Below are 27,912 nucleotides of genomic sequence, written 5' to 3' on the forward strand. Positions count from 1 at the left end.
TCAATGCCAGCCTGTTGTACTTTAATGTTTAGTCCACCTGCCATCTGGAGGACATGAGCAGTATCGAGAGAAAACACAGACACAGACTGTTTCCATCGGTAAAGCCTCCTTTACTTTGCTTAAAAATAATAGTGTTAGAAACTCAAGCTGAATAAATCACCAGTTACGGTACGAAGTCCAAGATGCTGATTATGTAGATCAGTTAAATCAGGGATCCATGGTTCAGTCCAGGGGAAAAAAACATCTGTATTGAGTCTTTATACAAATAAGAATTGACATTCTAACTGTACTAGGTATTTAAACAATAAAGACATAATTGACAATATTGAATATAGTGTGTAGGGTAAATTAAGTACAGTCGCTGAAGCTTTTGGCCTCCATGATGGAGTATACTCGTATTTCTTTTATTGGTTCAATCATTTTTAGTGCAAAAAAGCATAAATGGAAGGACCATCTCCAACAATACAGTGCAGCGCAAAGCCACATCCATACTCTATGTATCCAGTGGAATAATCATGTGTTGAAATGAAGGCCTAACTTAGCTAGCATAGATACCTTTTCACTGAAGTTTAGGGGATTCCACATCTGGGCAAGTGTTCGTATTTTTCCAGCCTCCCAGGAAATTAAGTTTTTGAAATATGTATTAATTGAAAAAGTAGTTAAAATCATAGAATATATTTATTTTCCAAAAATCTATTATGTTCCCCATGATTTGAAGGAATGTCTCTGATGAGCCGCTGGGGGAAATACAGGCCACATCGATGTAATGTTCCACACTGGCAGGTATCTGGGCCAATGCCTCTCGTGGCTCACACCTGCTGTAACAGCAGGCAGGGACACTGGAGGGGGACAAAGTAGGTAATCGTGTCCTCTTTCAAAGAACACCATGTCCTCTTTTTTTCAGTCCAGCCAGACATGTAACATATTGCAGACATAATCAAATGTCTTTTTTATGACTCCCAATCGTCTCGTTTTGGTTTCACAGTCTGTCTGTAGCAGAAGAAAGGTGGAGGACTTCCATATCTGGCAACCCACCCGGAGTGGCTGATACTATAAAACGGTGGCTTCCTCCATGGCATTTACCCACCTGTATGAGGAGAGGATTCAACATTAGAAGAGAAAGAGCATGAACTGCAGTATTTGTTAAAGAGTATTTTCAGTCTGCCTCACAAAGACACTCCCAACTCTGTGCCTGTCAGCATGACATATAGCTACTTTATTAACTGAGCTAATTATAAAGCATGCTGCTGGATTTGAAAAAATATTGTATTTTGTCCTAGAGGAGTACTATCTTTAGATTTTTTATAAACTCCACACATTTCTGCTATCCAATTCTGGCCCAATAAAACAATTTATGACTCACCAAGTGATGTTAAATATAGGAACATGAGCAGAAGATTATCATCAGTAACACAGTGATTCATCAGACTAATATATTCAAATTTTCAATCTTTAAAGATTTAGAAAATAGCGAGAAGACCTTCTTCTCACCTCTGGGCTGTGTAGGTATCCTCAGCTCTAAAGGAGTAATACAAAGTGTTGTTGTGGTAAAGCTGGAAGACGTTGGCCTCCTCCTCTCCCCACTGCTTCTCAGGTAGCTTCACTGTGAATCCCAGCAGAGGTAAACTCTCGGATGCTACTTTCTCCTGCAGGCAGACAATTCATCAGATGAATAGAAAAGGATTATTAATTAATTATTAATGACTGTACAGCGATGTTAGTGTGGACATTTCAGCACTTTTGATTCTGATGACCCTTTGACCTCACTGAGTGAAGTCTGTTTAAAATGATTCCTTAAAGCGAACTTTGTTTTTATGCATGCCTCAACATTGAGCAAAAAATGAAATACGTTTTGATGCATTGAAGTAAAGAAGGTTCTATTTAACAACAGCAAAACTATATCAAAGTGTCCGCTAACAAACCCCTAACATACTGTAACTTGTACAGTATAATTCAAGTCTCATTTGTATAGTCTTGTGCTCAATACACCCAAAAAATATGCATTTTAGCTCAAAGCTTACTACTTAAAACACGCCCCATAGACTCACACCCTCATAGGTGAGCTACTCATCTGTGTGAGTCAAAATAGTTTTAAATAGAAACATTTTTAGCAAAAATGATTGTCTTTGTTAAGTAGAAGAGCATAAGACTATAAAGATGAGCCTTGCAAATAGACATTTTTGATATACACTGAACAAAAATATAAACGCAACACTTTTGTTTTTGCTCCCATTTTTCATGAGATTAATTCAAAGATCTTCTCTGAAGAACCAGCACCTTACCGTGGTAGAGAGGTTTGTGTGCCCTGATGAACCTGGGGGCTGTGTTGTCTGGAACCTTGTGTTCCTGGTAGGGTCTCCCATGGCAAATTGGTCTCAGGCAAGGGGCCAGACTAAGATTGGTTCAAAAGACCTCATGAAAGAAACAAGAACAAGAAGTGAGGATACCCGGCCCGGAGGAAGCCCTTTCTGGAACCAGGCCCAGAAGGAGGACTCGTCGGCGAGCGTCTGGTGGCCGGGCTTGCCACGGAGCCCGGCCGGGCCCGGCCCGAAAAGGCAACGTGGGCAACACCTCCGCTTCTCCGTCCCGTGGGCCCAACACCTACGGGAAACAGCGATGGGGTCGGGTGCGCTGCCAGAAGGGGGGCAGTGAAAGCGGAGGGTCTCCACGGACCAGACCCGGGCGACAGAAGCTGGCTTTGGGGACGTGGAATGTCACCTCTCTGGGGGGGAAGGAGCCGGAGCTTGTGCGGGAGGTGGAGCGGTACCAGTTGGATCTGGTTGGGCTCACCTCTACACACAGCGTCGGCTCTGGAACCTTACTTCTGGATAGGGGTTGGACTCTATTCTTCTCCGCAGTTGCTCAAGGTGTGAGGCGCCGGGCGGGTGTGGGGATACTCACAAGTCCCCGGTTGGGTGCTTCGTTGTTGGAGTTTACCCCAGTGGACGAGAGGGTTATGGGGGGGAAAACTCTGACTGTTGTGTGTGCTTATGCACCCAACAGCAGTTCAGAGTATACAGCCTTCTTGGAGACCCTGGAAAGAGTCCTGTATGGGGCTCCTGAAGGGGACTCTTTAGTCTTGCTGGGAGACTTCAACGCACATGTGGGCAATGATGGAGACACTTGGAGGGGCGTGATTGGGAGGAACGGCCCCCCTGATCTGAACCGGAGTGGTGGTTTGTTACTGGACTTCTGTGCTAGTCATGGATTGGCCATAACAAACCATCTCACCATCTGGTGGTGAGTTGGGTCGAGTGGCGGGGGAAGCCTCTGGGTAGACCTGGTAAGCCCAAACGTGTAGTTCGGGTGAACTGGGAACGTCTGGAGGAGGCCCAAGTTCAGGAGGCCTTCAACTCACACCTCCGGCGGAGCTTTTCAGGCATTCCTGTGGAGGTTGGGGACATTGAACCAGAGTGGTCGGTGTTCAAAGCCTCTATTGCTGAAGCCGCGGCAGGGAGCTGTGGTCTCAAGGTCCTAGGTGCCTCAAGGGGCGGTAACCCTCGAACCTCCTGGTGGACACCGGTGGTCAGGGAAGCCGGCCGACTGAAGAAAGAGGCCTTCAGGGATTTGTAATCCCGGGGGACTCCCAAAGCAGTTGCAAGGTACCGACAGGCCCGAAGGGCAGCAGCCTCATCCGTGGCCGAGGCAAAGCAGCGGGTGTGGGAGAAGTTCGGAGAAGACATGGAGAAGGACTTTCGGGCGGCACAAAAGTTGTTCTGGAAAACTGTCCGACACCTCAGGAGGGGGAAGCAGGGGACCATCCAAGCTTTGTACAGTAAGGATGGGACGTTGTTGACCTCAACTGATGGAGTGTTAGAGCGTTGGAAGGAACACTTTGAGTAACTCCTGACCCCGACAACTCCGCCCTCTATGTTAGAGGCAGAGCTGGAGTATGACGGGGGATCAACACCAATCTCCCGGGGGGAGGTCACTGAGGTCGTTAAACAACTCCACAGTGGCAAAGCCCCGGGGGTGGATGAGATCCGCCCAGAAATGCTGAAGGCTCTGGGTGTTGAGGGACTGTCATGGTTGACACGTCTCGTCAACATTGCGTGGAAGTCGGAAACAGTACCGAAGGAGTGGCAGACCGGGGTGGTGGTTCCCCTTTTTAAAAAGGGGGATCAGAGGGTGTGTGCCAATTACAGAGGCATCACACTACTCAGCCTCCCCGGGAAAGTTTACTCCAAGGTACTCGAAAGGAGGGTCAGGCCGATTGTCGAATCTCAGATTGAGGAGGAACAATGCGGATTCCGTCCTGGTCGTGGAACGACGGATCAGCTTTTTACTCTTGCAAGGATCCTGGAGGGGGCCTGGGAGTATGCTTATCCGGTCTACATGTGTTTTGTAGACTTGGAGAAGGCGTATGACCGAGTTCCCAGGGAGTTACTGTGGGAGGTGCTGCGGGAGTATGGGGTGAGGGGGTCTCTACTCAGGGCCATCCAATCTCTGTACTCCCAAAGCGAGAGCTGTGTCCGGGTCCTCGGCAGTAAGTCGGACCCATTTCCGGTGAGGGTTGGCCTCCGCCAGGGCTGCGCTTTGTCACCAATCCTGTTTGTAATATACATGGATCGGATTTCGAGGCGTAGTCGTGGGGGGGGGGGGGGGTCTGCAGTTCGGTGGACTAAGGATTGCACCACTGCTTTTTGCAGATGATGTGGTTCTAATGGCTTCATCGGTCTGCGACCTTCAGCACTCACTGGATCGGTTCGCAACCGAGTGTGAAGCGGCTGGGATGAGGATCAGCACCTCCAAATCTGAGGCCATGGTTCTCAGCAGGAAACCGATGGACTGTCCACTCCAAGTAGGGAATGAGTCCTTACCCCAAGTGAAGGAGTTCAAGTATCTCGGGATCTTGTTCTCGAGTGAGGGAACAATGGAGCGTGAGATGGGCCGGAGAATCGGAGCAGCGGGAGCGGTACTGCAGTCGCTTTACCGCACCGTTGTGACGAAAAGGGAGCTGAGCCAGAAGGCAAAGCTCTCTGTCTACCGGGCCATTTTCGTTCCTACCCTCACCTATGGTCATGAAGGATGGGTCATGACCGAAAGAACGAGATTGCGGATACAAGCGGCCGAGATGGGTTTTCTCCGCAGGGTGGCTGGTGTCTCCCTTAGGGATAAGGTGAGAAGTTCGGTCATCCGGGAGGGACTCGGAGTTGAGCCGCTCCTCCTTCGCGTCTAAAGAAGCCAGTTGAGGTGCTTCGGGCACCTAGTTAGGATGCCACCTGGGCGCCTCCCTAGGGAGGTGTTCCAGGCACGTCCAGCTGGGAAGAGACCAAGGGGTAGACCTAGGACCAGGTGGAGGGATTATATCTCTTCGCTGGCCTGGGAGCGCCTTGGGATCCCCCAGTCAGAGCTGGTTGATGTCGCCAGGGAAAAGGAAGTTTGGGGCTCTCTGCTGGAACTGCTACCCCCGTGACCCGACCACGGATAAGCGGGAGAAGATGGATGGATGGATGGATGAACTCAAAGATCTAAAAAAAATTCTATATACACAAAATAACCATTTTTCTCAAATATTGTTCACAAATCTGAAAAAATCTGTGATAGTGAGCACTTCTCCTTTGCCGAGATAATCCATCCCACCTAGGGGTAGGGTTAGGGTAATGTTGTGAATCGAGTGGCCCATGGCGGTGGTGGGGTTATGGTATGGGCAGGCGTATGTTATGGACGACAAACACAGGCCACTCGATTCACAACATTACCCTAACCCTACCCCTACCCCTCACACCAGATACTGACTGGTTTTCGGACCCCCCCAGACGCCCCCAATAAAGCAAAACTGCACGTTTCAGAGTGGCCTTTTATTGTGGCCATTCTAAGGCACACCTGTGCAATAATCATGCTGTCTAATCAGCATATTGATATGCCACACCTGTGAGGTGGGATGGATTATCTTCTCGGCAAAGGAGAAGTGCTCACTATCACAGATTTTTTCAGATTTGTGAACAATATTTGAGAGAAATGGTTATTTTGTGTAGGCTATATAGAAAATGTTTTGCGAAAAGTGTTGCGTTTATATTTTTGTTCAGTGTAGTTTTGCCCTTGTTAAATGCCTACTTCAATTCATCAAGACTCTTTCAGGTTATTGATTCTTTCTTCACCGTGGAGGCGAAAATAACAACGTTTTCTTCAAGAGTTCAAGGTAACTTGGGGTCGGTAATTGTAATACAAATGGTAATTTTTGGGTGAAGTATTCCTATAAGTGTGAATTTGTGCTGTTCAGGTTAAAGGGGACTGCATTTTTCCCCTCACCTCTTGGGCTCGGTAGGTGTAAAGCACCTTGTCTCTCAGGAGGAACCAAAGTCTCTTCCAGTTCCTCTTGGTTTTCTTGCTGCGCTGCAGAGCGCCACTGATGGAGCCTTCCTCTGTCACTGTCACCTGCACACAACGGGAGCAAGATAAATATAAATGTTCCTCATACAACATGGCTGTCATCCACATCATCAACTACTCAGTAATCTGCACTGTGCCATGAACATGACCCCTTAATGTTGTGGGCATACCTGGGTAATGGACATGGTGCCTTTCCGATGTCTCCAGATGTTTGGAGGATGGATGTTTTGGAACACGGCAGAGAGAGGACGACTGGAGCGGTTTGGACGAGGGCTACCTCTTACTTCTGCAGACACATCTCCCCCTGCAGAGATAAAAGATGCAACTTTAATCACAGCAGGGACGAAGACGAGACAAAACGCTATACTGAATAACATCATGGCAGGTTAAGTCAGCAAACTCGGTGCCTGTACAGCAGTGACTATATAATGACAATATGCATGAGTAACAATAGAAACAATTGTGGTGACTTTTTTTCCACCACATTTAAACATGTTATTGAGAAGATCTTTAGTTAAAAAATAAACCTCAGCTACAGTGTTTTACAGTTGTCTATATGTTAAAGGCTTACTACTCAAACTGGAGGGAACTCTCAAAACTCAGACATGCAAGACAGGTTTAAATTCAGTTATATATATTTTAGTTTGGGCTTGTTTCATAGCTTTTACATGATCCTTTTCCTATACCCAAAGACTGTTAATGTAAGTAAAGATAACTACTGTATACAAGTACTGTATTAGTAGCCCATGACTTTTCTTTTACAGTGCTAGTTCCTTTTTGTAAATAAATGTTTTCTTATACAATAAACGTTCTGTCAGTCGGATTTCAGTCCACTCTAAGTGGGGCCAAAGAATAGCAATACTGAATGTGTGGGCAGAGTGAAAATCAAAGGGATAGATGAATTGTAAAAATGTATTCAAACAAAGTTTCCCCACCTCTCTTCTTTAGCTCGTTGTAACAGTGATCACACACTTTGGCCATGCGGTCTTTCATGTATTTCAGTGGGTATCTGTTTCTGGAGCAGCTCCGACAAACAATCTGTGTCAAACATAAATTAAACCACAAGGAGATTAAAAACAAACACACATTTAGCACACTCTGGTCAAAGACACAAGTGGTTGCCTCGCCTAACAGAATATTACAACAGATTTTTATAGAGCACTGCGTTTCATGTGTGTGTGACTCACTCTTCCGCAGCCATGGCAGTGGTGTCTGCGCAGAGTGAGGCTGAAATCGGAGGTGCAGTTCATGCACATCATCACTTGTGAGACTGGGACGAGTGTCGGGGCTTTCTCTCCCAGAGTCAGACGCAGACCCTCTCTGGCCTGGAACAAATACACAGAAACAGAGAAACATGTTGGTGGTCATTGATGAAAATGACTTATAACATCAATCTCATTCTGGCTGGGTGAGGATAAGCATGACAAATGTAAGGGAGATGACTTAATGGTAGATACTACAGTTGAAGTGATTAAAACGTTCAACTTTTTATTATCCCCAGGAAACCTCCCAATATCATTACTTACAGTTGCTGTAGTTAGTTACTTTAATAAGAAAAACGTTAGGTCATATTTGCTGAAACTGTTACAATTTCTTGCCCTTACTAATTGAGTCATCATGTTCCTCTGGTGAAACGTTGGTGCATCTGAGTGCTAATAAAGTGGAGTTTACTGGCTCAGAGTATGAAACAAACCCATTTCGAGAAAATGGCCTTTAAAGACATATATTGACAAATGCCAAACATTATGGCAAAGCACAATGCAAAGCATTACAGGTGAGTAGGCTAAACAAATATCTACAGGGATAGATATTACCAGGAATGTCCTCGGCTATATTTCTTACATTTTGGAAATCATTTATTTGATGGTTCTACGTAGTTAGGTTAAATATGCAAATGACACAATTCCCTTTTTCAAACTTTTGGAACATTTAAGAGAAATGTTGCTCACCTCTCCTGAGCAGCGGTTGAAGGCCACAGACCCCCTTTCATGTTCACTCACAGTGCGGCTCAGAGTGTAAAACCAGTCTTCTCTTTCAAGGAAGGAACTGCAAAAAATACACAAAAACATCACCACAGTATATTAAACACTAAAGTACTAAACACACTGATTTTGCAAGTAAGTTTTACATTGTAGTCACTATCATCACAGATACTAGCTATTATTCGAACAGCACACAGTACAGTGACCTACGTTGCAGACAAAGTGATGGAGATGTCTGGTACTTCAATCCTCAGTGCGTTTTGGACATCATCCATTATGGGTTTACTGAGCTGGGAAATCAATAAGCAGCATGTCAAGACCAGGAAGTAGAAGTTTACAGCCTGACAGTTAGAAAATTGCATATGTATTTACCATCTCACATTCCGTTTAAGTACATGAACCTTTATATATAAGTACTTGTATGGCCATAGTTTATACACATGTACTGTCAGATTTAACTGCATATACTTCTGTGGGATTTTGAAAGGATATAAAACAGATCAGGCAAATCAAGGAAAGATGCGGACCTTCATGCCAGTGAGTGGCAGGTTATTCTTCAGTCTGTATTTCCCGTCCTGCTGAGGGTATGTGTACAGCAGCAAATCATTCATCTAAAAACAGACGCAGCAGATAAGCACATGCAGATCAGAGTACATGTTAAGAGGATTAAAAAAGTAAAATAGCTGTAATAGTCAGCTGCTCACTCTATCACGTTTGTACGTGCATCATTTCTCCAGTAGTGGGCACTGTTATACAAAAATATACTTCAGTGAGTTCACAGTTGATTCACTGATTCACCCCCTCCATAAAATAATGATTTTTATACTTCACTTGGATGTTTGAGCTTCGCTGTGCACAATAATGGAAGTGCAGAGAAGGCTGTGTTAAATTCATGCACCGAAGTAAACGATTTTCTTTGTGGGGCATCTATAAAGTGAAAACCCCTAGCTGGAATTGTTACGATCTAACATGAATAGGTTACCTCTGTAAACAAATAACCATGGCACTTGATATCAAACTGGATCATTAATTTCTGTAGCATTGTTACAGTGTGGGTTGTAAGAATTTGTTATGAGACTAGAAGACCATGTTTTATTATTCTGTCTCAAAGATTAACAGCTCAGAAACATGTGATCAGCAGCAGGGTTTATAACTGGCATGATAAAAGTTACGCAGCGCTGATTACCAACATTTCTCCAGAAGAGACATTTACAAGCTTTTTAGTGTCGAGGCGAGACTGCAAATTTAAAAACGCCACAGGAGAGAAAAGCAATGCTCTATGATAATGTGTTATGGATCATTTGCGATGGGGTTTCATTTTTCTAATCTCTTTTGATTTTATAAATCCAGAACGATCTCTAGGTATTTTTAACCATGTGTTTTATTTAATACAGGATGTTGTGATGACCTTGCTGTGACAGGCAGTGACATATGACACAAATACATTGTTAGTTTGAACACACAACATTAAACAACGTTATTGATTAGATCCTTCTCCCTACTGTACAACCCAGTTTAATCTAGCACAGTCAGCTGACTGCACTGTCTTTATTAAGGGTGCTTAAGACACATCAAACTAATAATTAACTAACAGAGTTTAAGTAATAAAAGGTCACAGGTGCACACGGATAAGGAGCTGGTGTTGACCTTCCCTGTGCTGTCAGTAAAGAACTGGCCCAGGAAGTCAGCATTCAGAAACATCCTGCCAGGAAACCTGCTCTTAATAGCTCAGTCTGGACATAGAAACACAGCAGACAGAAAATGCATGACTCTACATTTTACACAGAGATGTCTTAAGAACCCTAAATGACCACTGGCACAGGTGTCTGTTAACTTAAAACTACAAACAGGAAGCAGCATTTACCAAAAACAGATGTCGCGGCTGATGACTCTTCCTGCTGACCTTCATCAAGGTGCCCTCCTTCACAAAGACCTGAACAGAAAAACACAGGACCAGACTGAGCACTTCACGAGTCATCTGACCATGACACAGAGGCCATCTGCGGTAATTAATGTTGTTTTAAATCAGGCTGGGGATTCCCAGCTGAATGATTGTTCAAAGGGCAGCACAGGGTGGTGCAGGGCAGACAGGGTGGGCTGGCAGAGAAACAATACTCTTATCGGAGTCATGGAGTCATACCCTGCCCGGCTGCAGCAGGTCCCGCTGGCCTCGAACACTGTACTCTATGTTGACCAGACGCATCAGGTTCTCCTGACACACAAAGACAGATAAAGAACAGGAAGAGAATTGAGGTAACAAAAACAAAACAATGAAAGAGTACTTAACCTGTCATTTTCCTGTGAACCCTTTATTTTGCTTTTCTGTTTTCTCTACTGTCTTCGTCTGGATATGCAATTGTTATTGCCATATTAATAAGAAAATGTATTCGGTTGATATGTATTCCTATCTGGAATAATTGCAGCTATAAACGTTTTCTCTGACTGTGTACTGAGCTAAATGCAAGGTCAACATCCTAAACCCCCTCAATAAAAACTCTTTAGATACATGCTTATGTTTGTTTGCATACTCCTGAATGTTGAAGGCTCCAAGCTGTGAATATGACCCAATTTAAGAGTGGCAGCTTTGATAAAAGCTAGTCCAGTTTTATGTATTTCTAATGTCCATTTAGGGATGCTATAAAAAATGAGCTCTGACTGTAAATGCAGAGATGTGTGGCATTGGTTAATTGCTATATCCCTGTCCCTATACATTTTAAAATACTTTTTGTAGTCTGAATGGTAAGGAAATGTGCTTCAATGCTTCCTCTCTTATCGCCTTTAGCCTAGGTAAAACTGGACCATCCTTTACGAAAGGAAAGAGATAATGCTAGAGCAACACATCTCAATAACATCCGCTCTTGGATTGGAATAATTGAAAACATCCTTTGTAGGAGTTGTGATTTTGTTTGGAAAGGAATAAGTTGAATTGTATATCAGTGACGACCATATTAAAGTTCATGTGTTTTAATAAAACATCCTTAGTATGTGCAGTCTGTTTCTTTTAGTACCTCGTGTTCTCTTACCCTGAGTCCTGATGAATTCCTTTACAACTTGCCAAAAACTCAACTGTGGTTTCAAAGAAGGTGGATTATCGTGCAAATACTTGCTTATTAGCACTAACTTAGTAAAGCTGTGGTCAATGGTGATGTAGTGAATAGGTTTTAGAACGGCTGGTAGCGCTAAAGCAAAATAGGTGTACCACCAAAGCCATTATGGTTCATCCTCTTGAGACCATGAATGTCTGTACCACATTTGATGTCAATCTATCCAATAGTAATCGAGATATTTACTGCACCAAGCCTTACTAGATAGAAACAGGGAATGGTTATATGGTAAGAATGTAGTGTATGATTTATATTGATATTATAACATTGATATTATAACTTAAGTTTTACTTTGATGAAAATATTCTCATATTTCTCCCTATGTTTATACTTAGTCAAACCTGTACTGTAAAAAGTAGAAAGTGACGCTACATTTACTCAGAGAGCGGTTAACTTTCCTTCATGAATAATCTGTTTGCATAATGACTTAAACTTTAGGGGGATGACTGGGCAGATAATCTGAAAGTTATAGTAGACCTGTATGATATATCTACAGAAGAGTCTTTTGGACAAACAGAAACAACTCATATAAGTACTAAGGTTAGACATTCTAGAGATATGTGTTTACATGTCTGTGTGTTTATAACTGGCCATTGTTTTGGTTTAAAAAACGTGTGTAATTCATCATCATCATCATCTTTATTTAAAGAGACTCTTGGTCCATTATTACAAAACATACAACACTCACACTTGTTATTATTATTATTATTATTATTATTCCTATGTTTGTATGTTGGGTTCAAGAGTTACATATGCCTGCATGTGAAACTTACCCCATGTTTCAGGCTGTCATTCGCTTGATCTGCAATGTCAGACACTACAGCCACAGCAGCTGTAAAAGACAAACAGAGAGAGGGGAATCAGGAAAAGCCTACTGTATATGAACTGCCTTTGTTCTGTTTTGAAATGTTTATTTAGCCCTGTGTTGAAGAATGACAATAAGTGTTCTTTGAAACATTGAGGAAATAAACAAAGAAAATAACTATGCATGAGAGAAAATCTAAATTTCATGAGACAAATTTCCGGGCCAAAATACTTAGAATATCACCACGTGCTGATTATCACCAAAATGTACATAAACATACTAAAATCGCCTAACCTTACATTTTGATAAAAGCATTTGTATTTCATCAAAGACAGGACACATACCTCTTTCACTTCTTGGTAAAAAATAAGGTAATCATAAATCATAATCTGATCGTGAATCCTGTATTTTTCTAAATCAGTCTCAATGTTTCACTCATCTACAATGATAGCGAGCAAGAGAGCTTTTTACAGTTGTTTGTGAATATTTTACCGACAACTTATTGTGTTTTTTTTGATCGTATGTCTCTTTCTTTTTCTTTTCTATGTAGAAGGTCACCAAACATAAAGCCTGAAATGAGAGCCTGGACGGGACAACTTCTCTGGAGTCTGGGGGCTCCCTTATTAGAGATAGGAGACGGGGTTACTGCAACTGGTTTTCTCATGAATTGTATCACAGGCTCCACACAGAAGAGTTGTGAAATGACTGTTTGGTGGGTGTCCACCACAAACAAAACATCTAAACTGGCTCTCTAATGGCCGTCTCTCAATGCCAAATGAGAGCCAATACATTCCCAGAGCACACAGAGTCACACACACAGGCCAGTAAAGCCTTTATTATGCTCAAGCGAAGCACCGTGGGGCGGCCCTTCACAGATGTTGCCCGAGCTACGAGCACACACCAAGGCATGCTTGTTGCAGTATTCTCCGTACGGTGTGTACAAACAAAACATTCTGTGAAGAAGCAGAAGTCAACAAGTGCACAGCAAAATGCCAAAGCGCAAACCTCAATGCTATGGAGGAATCGTATATCAAATATTCATGGATTTACTCTATACAATCAAGAAAGGAGTGAAGCATTATAAAGAAAACAAATATTTGAATCCTTGGGAGGTTGAATATCCTGTATACAATAAGGCAGACATATTAACTCAATTATTGGCTTTCAAGACCTCCTGGATTGAAAATGTTCAACGTAAATTGGTCTCCTTGAAAATTCTGGGATATGTTAACAATAGAAAATAATTAATTATTTAAATTCTTAATTAAAGTTATCTGCTTTGTCAGTAGGTCTGAAATAAGAGTAAACAAGTTACTTTTTGTTGACAGTACCTTGGGTGTCTTTATATTCCTTGGAATCAGGAGAGAGGTTGTTCAGGTAATCTGTAGGAGGAGGTGAGATCAAATTATGTTGAATTAGATTTAGATTTTTTAATCATAAAGTATGCTTAGTCGTTTACAAAAGACTCACCAGTGAGGAGCATGCGGTACTGAGCCACACGCACGATGACCTGCAGCAGCTGATGTTTCAGAGACACTTTCTCCCCAGCTGGACTCTGCTATTGAGGGGGGAAAAAACAATTCAACATTTACACTGTATCACTGCCGCACACACAGTAAGGGCCAGATTTATTGTAGAAATCTACATGGACTTGGCCACAGAACATGACAGATTAACTCAAACAGCCGGTGGTTCACTGTATGTAAAGAAAACGTGGGTAAAGAAAAGAAAAGAGAAGAAAATAATAAGACACTAGAGCTTTAAGCAGAACCATCGCTTGTGTGTGTGTGTGTGTGTGTGTGTGTGTGTGTGTGTGTGTGTGTGTGTGTGTGTGTGTGTGTGTGTGTGTGTGTGTGTGTGGTGTGTGTGTGTGTGTGTGTGTGTGTGTGTGTGTGTGTGTGTGTGTGTGTGTGTGTGTGTGTGTGTGTGTGTGTGTGTGTGTGTGTGTGTGTGTGTGTGTGTGTGTGTGTGTGTGTGTGTGTGTGTGTGTGGTGTGTGTGTGTGTGTGGGTGTGTGTGGTGTGTGTGTGTGTGTGTGTGTGTGTGTGTGTGTGTGTGTGTGTGTGTGTGTGTGTGTTGTGTGTGTGTGTGTGTGTGTGTGTGTGTGTGTGTGTGTGTGTGTGTGTGTGTGTGTGTGTGTGTGGGTGTGTGTGGTCTAGCATTACTATACTTGTGGGGACCTAAATCTGTTTACATAGTCACGTGTGGGGACTGGCTTCCCTTATGGGGACAAATTGGAGGTCCCCATGAGGGGAATCATTAATTTTAGGGTGAAGACTTGGTTAGGTTAAGGGTAAGGGTTAGGGTTAGGGTTAGGGTTAGGCATGTGTTGGTTATGGTTAATGTTGGGATAAGTCTCCAGGAAATGCATGTAAGTCAATGTAATGTCCATTGAAGTGATGTATACATGGTATGTGTGTGTGTGTGTGTGTGTGTGTGTGTGTGTGTGTGTGTGTGTGTGTGCGTGCGTGCGTGCGTGCGTGCGTGCGTGCGGGCGGGAGTGCGTGCGGGCGTGCGTGTGAGAAGGTGTGCATGTGAAAATTAGCACAACAATTATTTTCATTACTAATTAATCTGCAGATTATTTCCTAAATAAATCATTGGTACATTTCAGAAAGAAAGTAAAAACCCAAATTATTTAGTTCAACATAACACAAAAGAAAAAGAAGCTGGAAATATCTAAAAATCTAATAAGAGCATGTTCTGCCATTTCTGAATGAAAAATTGATTAATCAATTATCAAAAAGTACCTTGTTTTTCTAGTGATCAACAAACATTGCATCTTTAGTGAAAATCCTGCAGGTCTCTATGCATCAACACCCTCTTTTTCAAGAATCACTTTATCTTTAGAGCAAACTGCCGAGCACTGCAATTCTTCCTGCCAAGTCTTCTCATCTGTGGTCAATAAAATGGACGGAAAATATTAAAAACTCTTTTGTCACTGGCTGGGTAATATTTGATGGCTCAGTGGATACTGAACATAGCCTGCAGTCTCCCTGTTGAACTGTAAAGCGTAATATTATGAATCCTACTTAATTTAAATGTTATATTGTCTTAATAGCTTCCCTGACTGACTGGTTTTAATTGATGCCAATTCTTTCTCCTCACTAAAGTGTATTGTTTGGGTATGTTGGGGAATGCAACCAACATTATTTTAAGATCCCCCTGTTTTTAAAGAGACGTCCAATGAATGGTTGCACCGAGTGGCTCGTGCCGACATAAGTGGCAACTTTACATCTAAATCTGCCTTCTATGTTTTTCCTTTGGGTGCCATGACTGTTTCTTTTAACACAGTGTGAAGTAGATGTTGCTTTAAGTTAAATCATACTTGTATTCACATAGCTGTCTGCCTTTTGCTTTAACCTTTGCATCGTTTGCTTTAAGTCACAAGTGCTCTTCCACACGCACACAGACCAGTAACAACACTTAGCCATCCCCAATCGTTGCCACAAATAACACACTTTATCCTTGTCATTGCACACAAACAAACACACTGAAATCTGCTGATAAGAGATAATGGGAAGAGATAAGTGAGACTCTTGATGCTATCACAGATGTTGAAAGCATACTGTCAAAGTTATATTTAATAAGAACCTCTGCAGCTTTACACCACCTAGTCAATTGATGAATATTAACATATTTTAACCATTTCAAAGGTTCACAGTACTCCTGTTTTCCTGTTGTTCACACATGTAAGCAGTCTGCAAACATGAACTTGTACCGTATAGTACTGTACAAACATAAACATAGTTAATACAAGTGTAATCTTTTGGTAAGCAGAGATATCCATAATGGTTGTATGCCTTCCCATGAGAAGAGGATAAGGCTTTTCATTTCCAGAGAATATAGATAAGATATCTACTGATATAGTGCTGTTTGTGGGTGTCTAACTTGTAACATTGTATGGTTTCAAACATAGATTTCCTTTGACTGCGGTAAGTGTTTAATTTTGTATTTTGTGATTAGAAAAAGAGAAACACTATGCTGTAGGACTGACCTCAAACTGGTGAACAATGGCAGCAAAGGCTGGTGAAGTTCGGCAGCTGTCGTCCAGCAGGTTCATACTGCGATCATAGTGGCCGATGTAAGTGGTGAAAACCAAGAACTCTGCCTTCCTGGAGAGGTAGATGTCTGCAATCCTCTGGCTCTCCTCCCTGAATGATGGTGACACAGAGGGGATGAGGGAGAAGATGTGTTGAAGGTAATTTGTATTAGCACCTTAGTATTAACAGAGCTGGACAGAGTTCGTGTCTCACCAGTGTCGGATCCGATTCTCCAGCTCGGTGAGGATTCGGCGGTGCAGGGTGTAAACATCAGGCAGCTCATTGAGAATCTCACGAAGCCTCTCTTCGTCCAACACAGGCTCCCCCTCGTCCCCGACGGCTGCACCCACTGCTTCTCGAAAGTCCTGGGATATGGGCAATTGTGGAGGCATGGTTATTTTCTCTGTTTATGTTTAAAATCTCACTAATTTTTGCATTTCTCCCCTGTTTTCCCATCCCGTTTATAATAGTGTAACACAAATATATCTGAGATCAGGAAGTACATGATATATTTTATCGAGAAATGTTTTCACTGGTAAGGAGACCTGAGCTGAGGTGGCATGGGTCAGTGTCTCTAAAATAGGACATTTGCGGAATTGGAATTTGTGGGCCAAGTACAGTATAGCAGCAATACAGCTGATATCATGAATAGTACTGAGTACAACTGCTGTGATATCTAGATACATAGAATAGGGAGGGATGAAACCCTCTTTAATGGTCACACATGCAGAGCACACGGCACACACAGTGAAATGTGTTCTCTGCATTTAACCCATCCTAATACCAGGAGTCTAGTACTAGGAGCAGTGGGCAGCTAGTGGGCAGCTATTGTACAGCGACCGGGGAGCGTCTGGTGCCTTGCTCAAGGGCACCACGGCAGGGCAGGAGGCGAACTGGGACCTCTCCAAGTAGCAGTCCACACTCCATATTCTTTTGGTCTGGTCGGGGATTTGAACCGGCGACCCTACGGCTCACAGTCCAAGCCCCTACTGACTGAGCCACTGCCTGAAGTTATTGAAATAATGAAAATAAAAATATTACAGATCACTTACTTCCTGGAGGAGCTTGAGGGCTTTCACATGTCTGCGGACAGAGAAATAAAAACACAATCAAACAGTGAAGTGTAGGGTACCTGATTAGTTTGAATTAGCAGAGATGTTTCATTTAACATGTTACTTACAATCTTTCTGTATCCACCAGCTCTTTTGCGACGTAAAAGGCTCTGGATCGGCCATCAGGCTGTAAACAGTCATATTTTTAACTTGTTATAAGCCCAGGGTTAGGAGGAGCTGAAGCATGTTGGCACCAGTTCAATCAATATAGCTGGCTCCCCTCTCCACATTGTCTCCAAGGGGCAATCAAATTCTAAATAATGAGGAAAACCTAGCAGTAGCCCATTAACCTCCATTAACCCACACTAAAATCCTTCCTTGTGAGAGCAATTTTGCAATTACCCAAGGTGAAAAACAGTTCACTTTGTTTAACTTGTTTGGTTTTATCTCAAATTGTTATTTCTATCCACCATTTGGAGAAGGGTGACAAAACAAAGAAATAAAATGATCATTATAATAAGTATTATATATTAACACGATCAATTAATCAAAGTAAAAGTATTTGAAGATTTTCATTTCAATTAATGTCTATTATTAAGTCACAATAATTTACTACATGAGGTAACACAATGGATATCCAACCCATGACCACCAATGAAAGCCCTTGCATGTGCATGATGCAAACTTGATGTCTTCAAAATAGGAAATTCAATACAGAATATCTTGAATATTAAAACAGAAATCTAAAAGTCTAAAACATGTTAAAACATGAACCCACCTGTCTGTCATAAAGGCTGTCTGCAACTCCCTCTTCCTCCTCAGAGGTGCGTCCTTGGTCTTCCTCGCCCCCCATCTCTCCCCTGACATCGCGCACTGAGACAGTCTGTGGAGCGACGGCCACTGAACACACGTTGTAGGCTTCTGTGTAGGCACTGGTGACGAAGAAAGGTGCTATGGTGAAATACAGCATGGCTACAAAACATACAAATAGCAAGTGAACAGGAATTGGGATATGTCAACACTGACTCCAAAAACAAACTTCTGCAGTATAATATATCCAAATGTAATCCAGTGTTTCCAAACCATTTCAGCTTGTCAAACTCAAAAGGAAAAAAGGATTGTCAAAAAGGATTGTAGAATTGTTCCCCGTAAATACAGGTTATACCTTGGTGTGGATTTTTCAATTTTAAAGAAATTCTAAAGAAACATTTTGGGAAGTACATTTTCATGCCTTCCTTTGAAAAGTTAGATGAGAAAATGAATGCCACTCCTATGTCTTTGTATAAATATGAAGCCTATTAGCTAGGATTAGCACAAAAGCTGGAAACAGGGGAGAACAGGTATCCTTGCTCTGGCCTAGGGGAATAGATCCATCTTTGAGCACCTCTAAAATTCACAGATTAACAAGAAACCTCGGGAAAAATGTACATTTGTACAAGAAACATACGCAAGGCAAGTTTATTTTTTATTTATGACATAAACATTCTTCTTTTTTTCCTTTGATCAACTTTAAGGTATCAACCGAAATAACCCCATCCCAATGTGACGACCCCTCCACACCACGAGGGGTGCCGTCGGCTGTGTGTGTGTGATTGCAGGATCCAGTGCCTGATGAGCTGCACCTGCCTGATGAGCTGCACCTGCCTGATGAGCTGCACCTGTCAATTTGCATTCAATTATCTTCAAACCCAGATCAAGAAAGAAACAACTATTTGTATGGTTTGGCTCACAGCCAATTATGGCAAGCACTCTTTGATGTATCGTTAGAATGGCCCACTACAACAGTAGCTACAACCAATACTGTAGTTAAGTCAAGCGTGAAGTATTTAATGGAGTTGACGTGACAAGATGCCACCAAAATATTGGAAAGCACAGTATGTCAATATTACATGCTGGTGGCAATATTTTACACAACTAGATTTTCAACTTCTATTCACATGATGGGGATCAAATGAAGCACTCGGTTGGTATTGGTATTACTATGAGAGTACTAGTATAGAATACAATCTCAGTGGTTTAATAATATAAGCTGTGTTCAGCGCCCGAACCTCCATCCATGTGAGAATAAATCAGATGAGTTTCATCCAAACCATCTTTATGGTCCTCTGTGGTTGTCTACTGAAATATCACTTTAATAAACATATGCAGCGTTAGAAGAAAATGTGAATAGATCAAACATTGCTGGTCCTATAAACTTATCATGAAAGGCCTGCAGTGACAACTGTACCCAACCAGGGACGCATATCAGTATTTTATGCTACAAGATTCTCTTCTGCAGGAAGCCATAATGAATATGCTAATAGCTGCGGCTCAGTGGGGAGTGTAAGCTATGCAAATAAAAACACGTATTTAAGTTACAGTAGTGATGTAGTAGTCCTTTATGTGACCGATTGCCTTGCCAATGTTCCTGCCATGTTTTTCTCCGAGCATCGTTGGATTTAACCCCACTGAGATGCAAATGAGATAAGTATGAACAGCATATGTGAGCAGTTCAGATCCCTGCATCACACACATTAGAGCTGCACGGCCCATTACTGTTCACTGGATCAAACTTTGGATGAGACACCAGGGGGTGTTTGAACCTCAAACTACATGGATGGTTTTCTACATTAGGGTTTTCTAAGACTCCACAGAAACTGCCTCTGTAACCCTCGCAGTCCTGCTGGATGAAGGCTCGAGGTGAAATATGTGGAGATATATTACAGTAGGAGATAAAAAATATCCATTTCCTTTTGCCTGAGGTTCATCTGTGACTGTGAGCCTGTATTTCTTCTGATGGCAGTGATGGGGCAATGATCTCCAAACTATGATCAGCTATTATTGCTACTTCAGGCTACTGAACAACAACAGTCTCAAACAGTGACTCTGCTGTCCTCCAGATGTTGCTTTGCTGGATTGCAGGTGCTGTGATTACTGAAAGTTTAGAGTGTAAACTAATTATGATAATTTAAAGGTGTTTCGTAAATTAGCCTGAGAAGCTCAGAGGCATATGTGAGATCTCTTTATGTAAAAGCAATGTTATAAAAATGAGCTACTGCTTAATGATTCATTAAATGTTCTAAAAAAACGTTGACGTATTACTTGAACTAACAGTAGTAGGGGAACATTTGTCAGATTTCATGTAGTCAAGACGGTGATTGTATGCAGAGGAGTACCATTAAAATATGCAATACAATAATGAAAGAAAAACTAAGAGCCAAAAACATTATTTAAAAAGGCACCTTATTTACATTACAGTATCCTGTGAAAAATAGCATGACAAAATAGTTTTCACTACACCTATAATAATTCACCTGCAGTGAGCCCAATTTGAAGGCCACAACAGTATAGTATTTTCATCATTAATCATTTTTACAATATTTTCTGGATTTATCAATTAATCATTTGGTCTGTCAAATGTAAAAAAATAGTAACAGATGACCATCAGAGTTTCCCTACGCCAAAAATAATGATTAAACACAGACAAGCAAACAATCCTCACAACCAAGAACAAATAAAACAATTATAACTTTAGAACCAAAATGATTAATCCCTTATTCGAAACATGTTTCTATGAATTACCTAAATGATAAAACACTTTAAAAACACCAAAAAAAAGTAAGGATACAATGAAGATATTGGTATTATTATGTCCCTTTGAATACAAAACAAAATAGGACATTTTAATATCAAACTAAATGACTTTTCTTCCAGTTTTTTGAATTTGTTTACAGTTTCTTTTGCACATGCAACCACCATGGTAAACATGATGAGAGGGAGCACTGCAGTGAACAACTGCTGACTACAGAACATACTGAGATATTATCTCGGCCTGTTGTTCCTAGAGAAGAGCAATGACTCCAAAAGGCTCCGTCTATTAATCATCCTGAGCGCCCTGTATGATATGGGCACAGCTAACAGGAATGCAGGGGGGGCTGGGTTAATGTCAGCCCAGCATGGCTGATCATACCAACCAAAAAATAACAATACAGCAGGAAGGTGAGAGGACCTGCAGCATCAACAGGGTCCATTTTTCACCTAAAATATGATTTATGAAGGAAACCAAGCACGTTTTCCCTTTGATCCAAAGACCCCCACCTTCAAGTCTACCTCCAGCGTTTCCTTCTCTACCACCCAACATGCCCCAACAACACACAGATGCATCACAACTGAGGCTTCGTACATCTCACTGCATAACATGCGGGAAGCCGCTGCACTGTCCTTCCTACCACTGATCACCACTTCCATGTCTGCTGTGATCGCAGCGTCAGGGGACTCAACATAATAAATAGTTATAAATCCTCCTCCCCATTGTTAAACCCACACAGTGGCCGAGCAGTAATAAAAAAGACTTGTGCTCAGTGTAAAAGATGGCAAAGGTCACTAATATTATATTGAGCTGCATCAATCTACATGACAACGAAATTGCACAAAGACACATGTTTTAGCTTCACTAAGGACATGACAACATAACAATCATTGGATTGAGAGCCATGAAAAAGGCTGAATCCTAATTTATTTGTGATACCTAGAGTGCTTTTCATTACACTAACTTATGCTTCCTCCCGTGACCGGAAAATCATACATTTGAGAGATCAGAGGAGAGAGGAGGCATCTCGAGGAGAGAAAGGAAACATAGGAGTATCCTTTTATCAAGTGGTGTGGCACCTCCACTTGTGAAACACAGCTGTGAAGCAAGTCATAAGTTAGATATTTTTCCTCAGACTGGTTATGGACCAAACTATTTCTCATTTGGCAATTTCATCTCCTCGCTCCTGACGTCTCTTTTTCGTTCTCTCTCACACTTTCTCGCCGGGAGGAGAAAGATGCAAGGAAGAAGCAAGAACAAAAGCAGCGATAAAATACATTAGCATGAAAAGCACCACTAGAATTTCTCTCTAGCACCAACAAAAGATCATCATTTGACTTTGTCCATGCCTTTGGTTGATGATGAAATACGCACTAAACTAAGATGAATAGGTACGGACAAACTGCTGAACATCAGCATGTCAACATTGTCATATTGAGCATTTAGTGTAACCTCACAGAGCTACTATCAGGATTTTAAACTCTTGTTGTTGTGTTTACATACCTTTCTGTTTCCTCTTCAGGAGGCTGAGTTCTATGCTTGAAGCCAGGGAGGCTGCTCATGTCCACGTAACCATCAGTGTCGTTGGCAGAGGACAGCACCCGACTGGGGCGGTCAAAGAAGCCTGTGAACTGCGGCTGCAGGACGGGCCTCCGCTGTGGGACCTGAAGGTTCTCGTAATCCGAGCTGATGGCGGGAACATTCTCATAGTCTGAGGTATCTGTGTTGGGGAATGAGATGGAGCGAGGCTTGGTCAGTGGAAGAGGTGTGAAAGGCACACGGGAGCGGTCCTCAAAGGACTCCACCCGGACAACGCTGCGATTGAGAAAGGCCACAGAGTTGCCTTTTATTTTACTATCTCTGTAGAGCAAGAAGGTTGAGGGCGACTCGGAGGAAACATGAAGTTTACTAGCAGAGCGAGAGGTGAGCTGTGGAGAGCTACTGACGCTGCGTCTATCCAGATCCAGCAGTCTGCTGGGAGTGTGGGGGCTGGACTCTCCTGAAGACCTAAACAGAGACGGGTTGACATCCACCACAGGCTTGCTCTCTGTTTTCCGCCTAAATTTAAGCATCAGGAAACGCTTAATGGAGGATTTATTTTTCCTGTTTTTCTCCGGCGAGTCTCCTTCCGTGAAAAGCGATGGGGAACTCTTTGTGATGGGCCTCTTGGTGATGTAGGCCAGCTCAAACGGAGGAGGGATATCCACTACAGATGTGGGAGTGGACAGGCCACTGGATGACAGAGCTGAGCAGCGTAAGAAGCTTCCGGATGAACTAATGGCACCTCCCTGTCTCGGGGATCCATCTCTGAAGCTGTGGACACCCAGAGGCATGTCCTGCCCCTCCACGGAGAGGGAGCGGGGGTACAGGGACAAATAGTGAGGTTTGCTGTAGCTCTTGTGCCGCGTTGAGCTCATCATGGGGCTGCTGCTCAACGCAGGTTGTCCGAATCCACTCATGTAGGGCCTCTGAACAAACTGCATCTCCATGTTATTATTAATGCGGTGTGACATTGAGCAGGAGCGCATCTCTGTTGTCCTCTTGTGAAAAGGGAACACATTTTCCCCCTCTGAGTAATGCCCTGGCTCCTCATAGAGATGCTCTTCACTAAAGTCCTGCTCCGTGTCAGAGGTGTTGTCTAGAAATGGCACTATGTGACCCTCCAGGTCTTCCTCGAAGACATCTGAGTCACTCGGTGAAAGCAGCTGGCTTTCCGAGCGAGAAGATGTCAGCGAGGTGTCAGTATCTGTTGGCACTGAGATGGATACCAGCCTGAACCTCGGCTGGCAGTCCAAATTATCGAGAAAGTCCTCCACTGTCTGAGTTTTGGGTTCTTTAGTCCCTTTCTGATGTGTTCTCATGTTGTTTTCATCACTGTTGTAGAGGCTGAACTCAAGACTGTTATTTACCACCACGTAATCCTCATTTCCCACTTTCTTCTCATATTTCCCAGTTGATACTCCACTGCTGTTAATAGACAAAAGTGGACTCTGTGGTAGGTCATGAGCTTTTTTGTTCCTTGGCATCATCTCTCTGTTAATAATGTCCTCAGAAGAGACGTAATAAGGCTCATGAGTTGGTTCCTCTTCAAGGGCAACATGCCTATTAGCTGTTCCACAGAGCTGTTTCTGGTCTTCGGGGATAAAGTCATAAAAACGAATGTTCTGTAGGTTGTCGCCCTTTTCCTTCATTTTATTGCCACATCCAAACTGCAGGATGTTACAAGTGATACCACAATCAGGAGCAGATTCCTCTTCTGTCTCCTCTATATCTGTTAGAAACACTTGTTGTTGTGTGTAAGTGTCCTTTGTATTTTCTCTGCTGAAAACATCAGGCTCATCTGTGAGAGATTCACTTAAATCATCAGCTGTACAGTCACCTGTTTCATCCTCCTTGATCTGGAGCATTTCCCGCCTGTCACTCATGTCTCGAGCAGAATAGCAGCCTGCGTCCTCATCAATGCTATTAACAGAAATGTCTCCCACTGAGAGACCATCTGTGTCTGCCAGCGCCTCTCCTGCGTCACAACCGTCAGCGTCCATGTCCTCCGTCACGTCCGTGTCAACCATGTCCACCACGTCCTCAGAGTCAGCAGTGAGTCCGGCATCACTGACCAAAAGTGTTTCCAGGGAGTCCACGTCCTCTGTAAGAGCGCTGTCAGTTAACCTCCAGTCCTCATCCATCTTCTGAATCCCATCGTCTTCCTCTTCCCTTTCCTCCTCTGTCACCTCTCTGTCCTCTGCACCCTGGACATCTTGTAGCGGGGATACGAGGATGTTGCCGTTAAAGTGTTTCTCTGCATCCACCACATTGTTTAGACCGTTTTCTGTCTCGTGCTCTTGGTCGACCTCGCCATAAGAACTTAATAACCCGCCATTGGTGCACCCTCCCTGGTTGCCATTAAGCTCTGGTGTGACTTTAGGTTTGGGGGCTATAAAGGGTTTGGGACCCCTGGCTGCGGACATAAGAGGGGAGGGCAGCTTCAGGCTGGCGTAACAAACAAATCTTGGCTTTGGAGCAACAGAAGGCTTGGTGCAGTCTGAAAGAACAACAGGAAAAGGAAACTGTAAGATTACATGCTTTAAAATAGCTTAGGTCATGTGTATTGTGTCCCTGTGACCTAAAACTGCTTAAACTTCACACATAATATTAAAGTAATAGTGTGTATTAAAGTCACATTTCAATTCATTTGTCCTGAAGTCGCAGTTCTTCACAAAATGTGAATAACATTTGTTGTGAACTAAACTGGCAAAATATCAAATGAATATTAGCTGGGAGTATTCCTTTGTACTTTTCAGTAAGGGCTACTCAAACTTAAATATGGTTATAAAAGGACATAAGAGACTTAAATTGAGTAATGTTTGCTTTTACAATCCTTTGAGAAAGAATATAAAAAAATCTAAGGGATTTCCCTGACTCACTTCCTGTGATTCAAGCGAGAGAAACCCCTCTCAGGCTCCATTTACTGCCTAATAATACAACTTAATCTACATTGACAAAAAGCAACACATGTCATTTATGTACATGTGCCACATTTAACTCATGCACAACATATAATCACTTTAAAATGACCTGAGCAAATAAGGGACATTAGGACCACCATATGAGTATTACTAGCATTGGACCTGTGAATGGCTGGTAGATTATTACAGCCACATAACATTAGCCCACTAGAGATCAATCACTTGGAAAGCTTTTTTTAATGGACCAGAAAGGGAGAAAAAGTGAGTAAGTTGCCAACATTTCCTTACCTCTGCTCTAACATTAAGAAACAACGCGTTTGAACTCTTTGGTTTGTTTCACATCCTGTTGCTACCGCTGGATTCATGTTCTATACAATAATGAATTAAAAAAAATATATATATATGAAGATATGATAACAAATAATACACATTTCCAAATTCATGCTTAATACTCACTTTCTCAAAGTACATTAAATATCGAGCACAAATAGGAATTTAGGCTTTGAAGCAAAATCACTCTTCCGTCTCAAATAAATCTCACCTGTGTTCATTTTTGCGATGCGACCATGTCCAACATCTTCTCCACAAGAGCAGGTTCGCTACACACAATGTTAAATAACGTGTGAAAACGGAGCCAAACTCATCCGAACTGTACAAGCAGAGAGAGAGTCTGAACCACAGCTCTGTGTGATCCTCCTCGAGAGGGAAACGCTGCTCAGCTGATCGCATGTGAGTCCTCCGGCGCGCATGAACGCGACTGGAAACCAAATGGAGAAAAAAAAGGAATCTTGACCCGCTCAACACAGAACAGGATGTTACAGCAGCAGCAGTCAAGTGTTACACATGTTAACACCAACCTACAACTGAGGGATGCTTAATATTTGTAATATACTGCAAAAGAGAACATGTTAAAGGATGTGATGTGGACGTTTTGATGCTATCATATTTCAGATTAGCCTACCCAAGAATGAGTCATAAAACCTGTTCATGGGAATTTTACTATTCACTACAGTATGTGAAAATTAAAATGTGTTTAATAGAAACTAAAAAGACACTTTAAGATAAGAAAATATATTTTGCTTTTATGACTGGGGGTTTATAATAGCTTATAGTTTTGTCTCCAACCTTTAATAAGAACCACTGAATGGTTGCCAGGTTGTGAAAATGTACGACATTCATAACTACAGACTTGAGGGATTCAAATATTTAATTAATTACAGATTAATTCATTAACGTTTTCCTTGTCAGTGTTTCACTACAAAGACTATAGTACATCCGGTCATTATGCATTAACATATTATGCTACTGTGATGTCCATAACAAATTCATATATATTTATTGTTCCACACCCAATGGTGGGAAACCACATTTATTATGGCATGATTAGTTAAAAGAAGCAATAAACAACAGGGGAGCGGTCCTCAACACAGTTTTCTTATGAATTGCGTATAACTGATCTATAAAGCATAAGTAAAATGTGTATTACCCATGAGCAAACATCATGAGTTACAACTTATAAACCATTTATAATTAAACCTTATTAGAAAATCTACCAATATATGTTTCACTTTAAAAACCCTATAAATCAAAGCTTCCCCTCATGCTTACATAATGTCTGGTGACAACTAAATATTCTCAATCCCCACTTGTTAATGGATATTATTGAAAAGCTATATTTATCAATATTACTAATCCTTCTCATTAAACTGTTCCTAAGGCGTGGTTTTAAATCAGCTCTCCTCGAATGATGAACCAGTCTTGTGTGATTGGTGTACAACGGGTTCTTTTCTACATAACAGGAAACTGCTCTCCCTGTTTCCTGCTCAGCCCAGCTTCACATCCTTAGCCGTTTATGGACATCATGCTCACATTTAACCCCTCTGTGAATGAACTGTGACTCACTGGGGGTGAAGTATAAGGGAAGCTATTTTTACTCTCCAAGTGTGATCAGCTGGTGTAATTATTACACTAAAACGTATATTTGCTGTGTGTCACAGGTTCAATATAAACAAACAGGAGCATACAAATGGGGAGTGGCTCTGAGGGGGGATCAGTTCAGAGAAAAAAGGAGTCTGGCTCTTTTTACGCCAAACAAAACACATCAGCAACACAAGAAACATGTTGTATTTGGTGCCATTCTCATTAATGAATGGACTCACCTCACATCTATACATTTCCTTTTTTTTACCAGAGGGTGATTTAGATATAATCCGATTGTTACATATAGTATATTACATAGAGGCTAATCCTGAACAGCGCAGTAAAGGGTCTTCTCCGACACTACACAGAGGCTTCAGTGCTGATGAGTCTGAACAACACAATGATGAATCCCACTTTAGGGTCAAACATTAATCCACAGCTAGACATGAGGAAATCTAGGAACATCAGTCCATTGGCATATGATTGTAAATATGTTGTCTGCTCATGTCTGTTGTGACCCAAACATGATCCAATTTAGATCCTGAGACACATACACCCTTCCATTAGTTTAACAGTGAGGTACCAGAGGGTTTTTTCAGAGTGTTGCTCTTGAGACTCAACAAAGTATTTTCATTGAGTGTTC

At 42.2% G+C, this 27,912-nt stretch overlaps 1 protein-coding gene across 3 annotated transcripts; it reads right to left on the reverse strand.

Moving 5' to 3' along the window:
* On the reverse strand, nt 1–26,089 carry fgd5b (FYVE, RhoGEF and PH domain containing 5b). 3 transcript variants are annotated; one of them, XM_034084178.2, is made up of 21 exons: nt 25,891–26,089; nt 22,390–24,925; nt 18,097–18,250; nt 17,447–17,505; nt 17,319–17,349; nt 16,480–16,631; nt 16,221–16,377; nt 13,695–13,779; nt 13,556–13,606; nt 12,193–12,251; nt 10,456–10,527; nt 10,180–10,248; nt 8,843–8,926; nt 8,526–8,605; nt 8,283–8,379; nt 7,521–7,658; nt 7,269–7,371; nt 6,504–6,637; nt 6,253–6,378; nt 1,492–1,646; nt 1–1,087 (listed from the first exon to the last, which is right to left on the reverse strand). In XM_034084178.2, the coding sequence occupies exons 1-21, from the start codon at nt 25,898–25,900 to the stop codon at nt 1,051–1,053; spliced, it is 4,389 nt and encodes a 1,462-aa protein (XP_033940069.1). In that variant the 5' UTR covers nt 25,901–26,089; the 3' UTR covers nt 1–1,050. The 3 variants fall into 3 exon arrangements, with proteins under 3 accessions (XP_033940069.1, XP_033940070.1, XP_033940067.1); XM_034084179.2 differs by having other exon boundaries at nt 6,280–6,378; nt 13,695–13,782; XM_034084176.2 differs by having other exon boundaries at nt 13,695–13,782.
* Nucleotides 26,090–27,912: the final 1,823 nt, after the last annotated feature.

This window comes from Pseudochaenichthys georgianus, chromosome 5 (genome assembly GCF_902827115.2).
Source record: "Pseudochaenichthys georgianus chromosome 5, fPseGeo1.2, whole genome shotgun sequence".
NCBI classification, from domain to species: Eukaryota; Metazoa; Chordata; class Actinopteri; order Perciformes; family Channichthyidae; genus Pseudochaenichthys; species Pseudochaenichthys georgianus.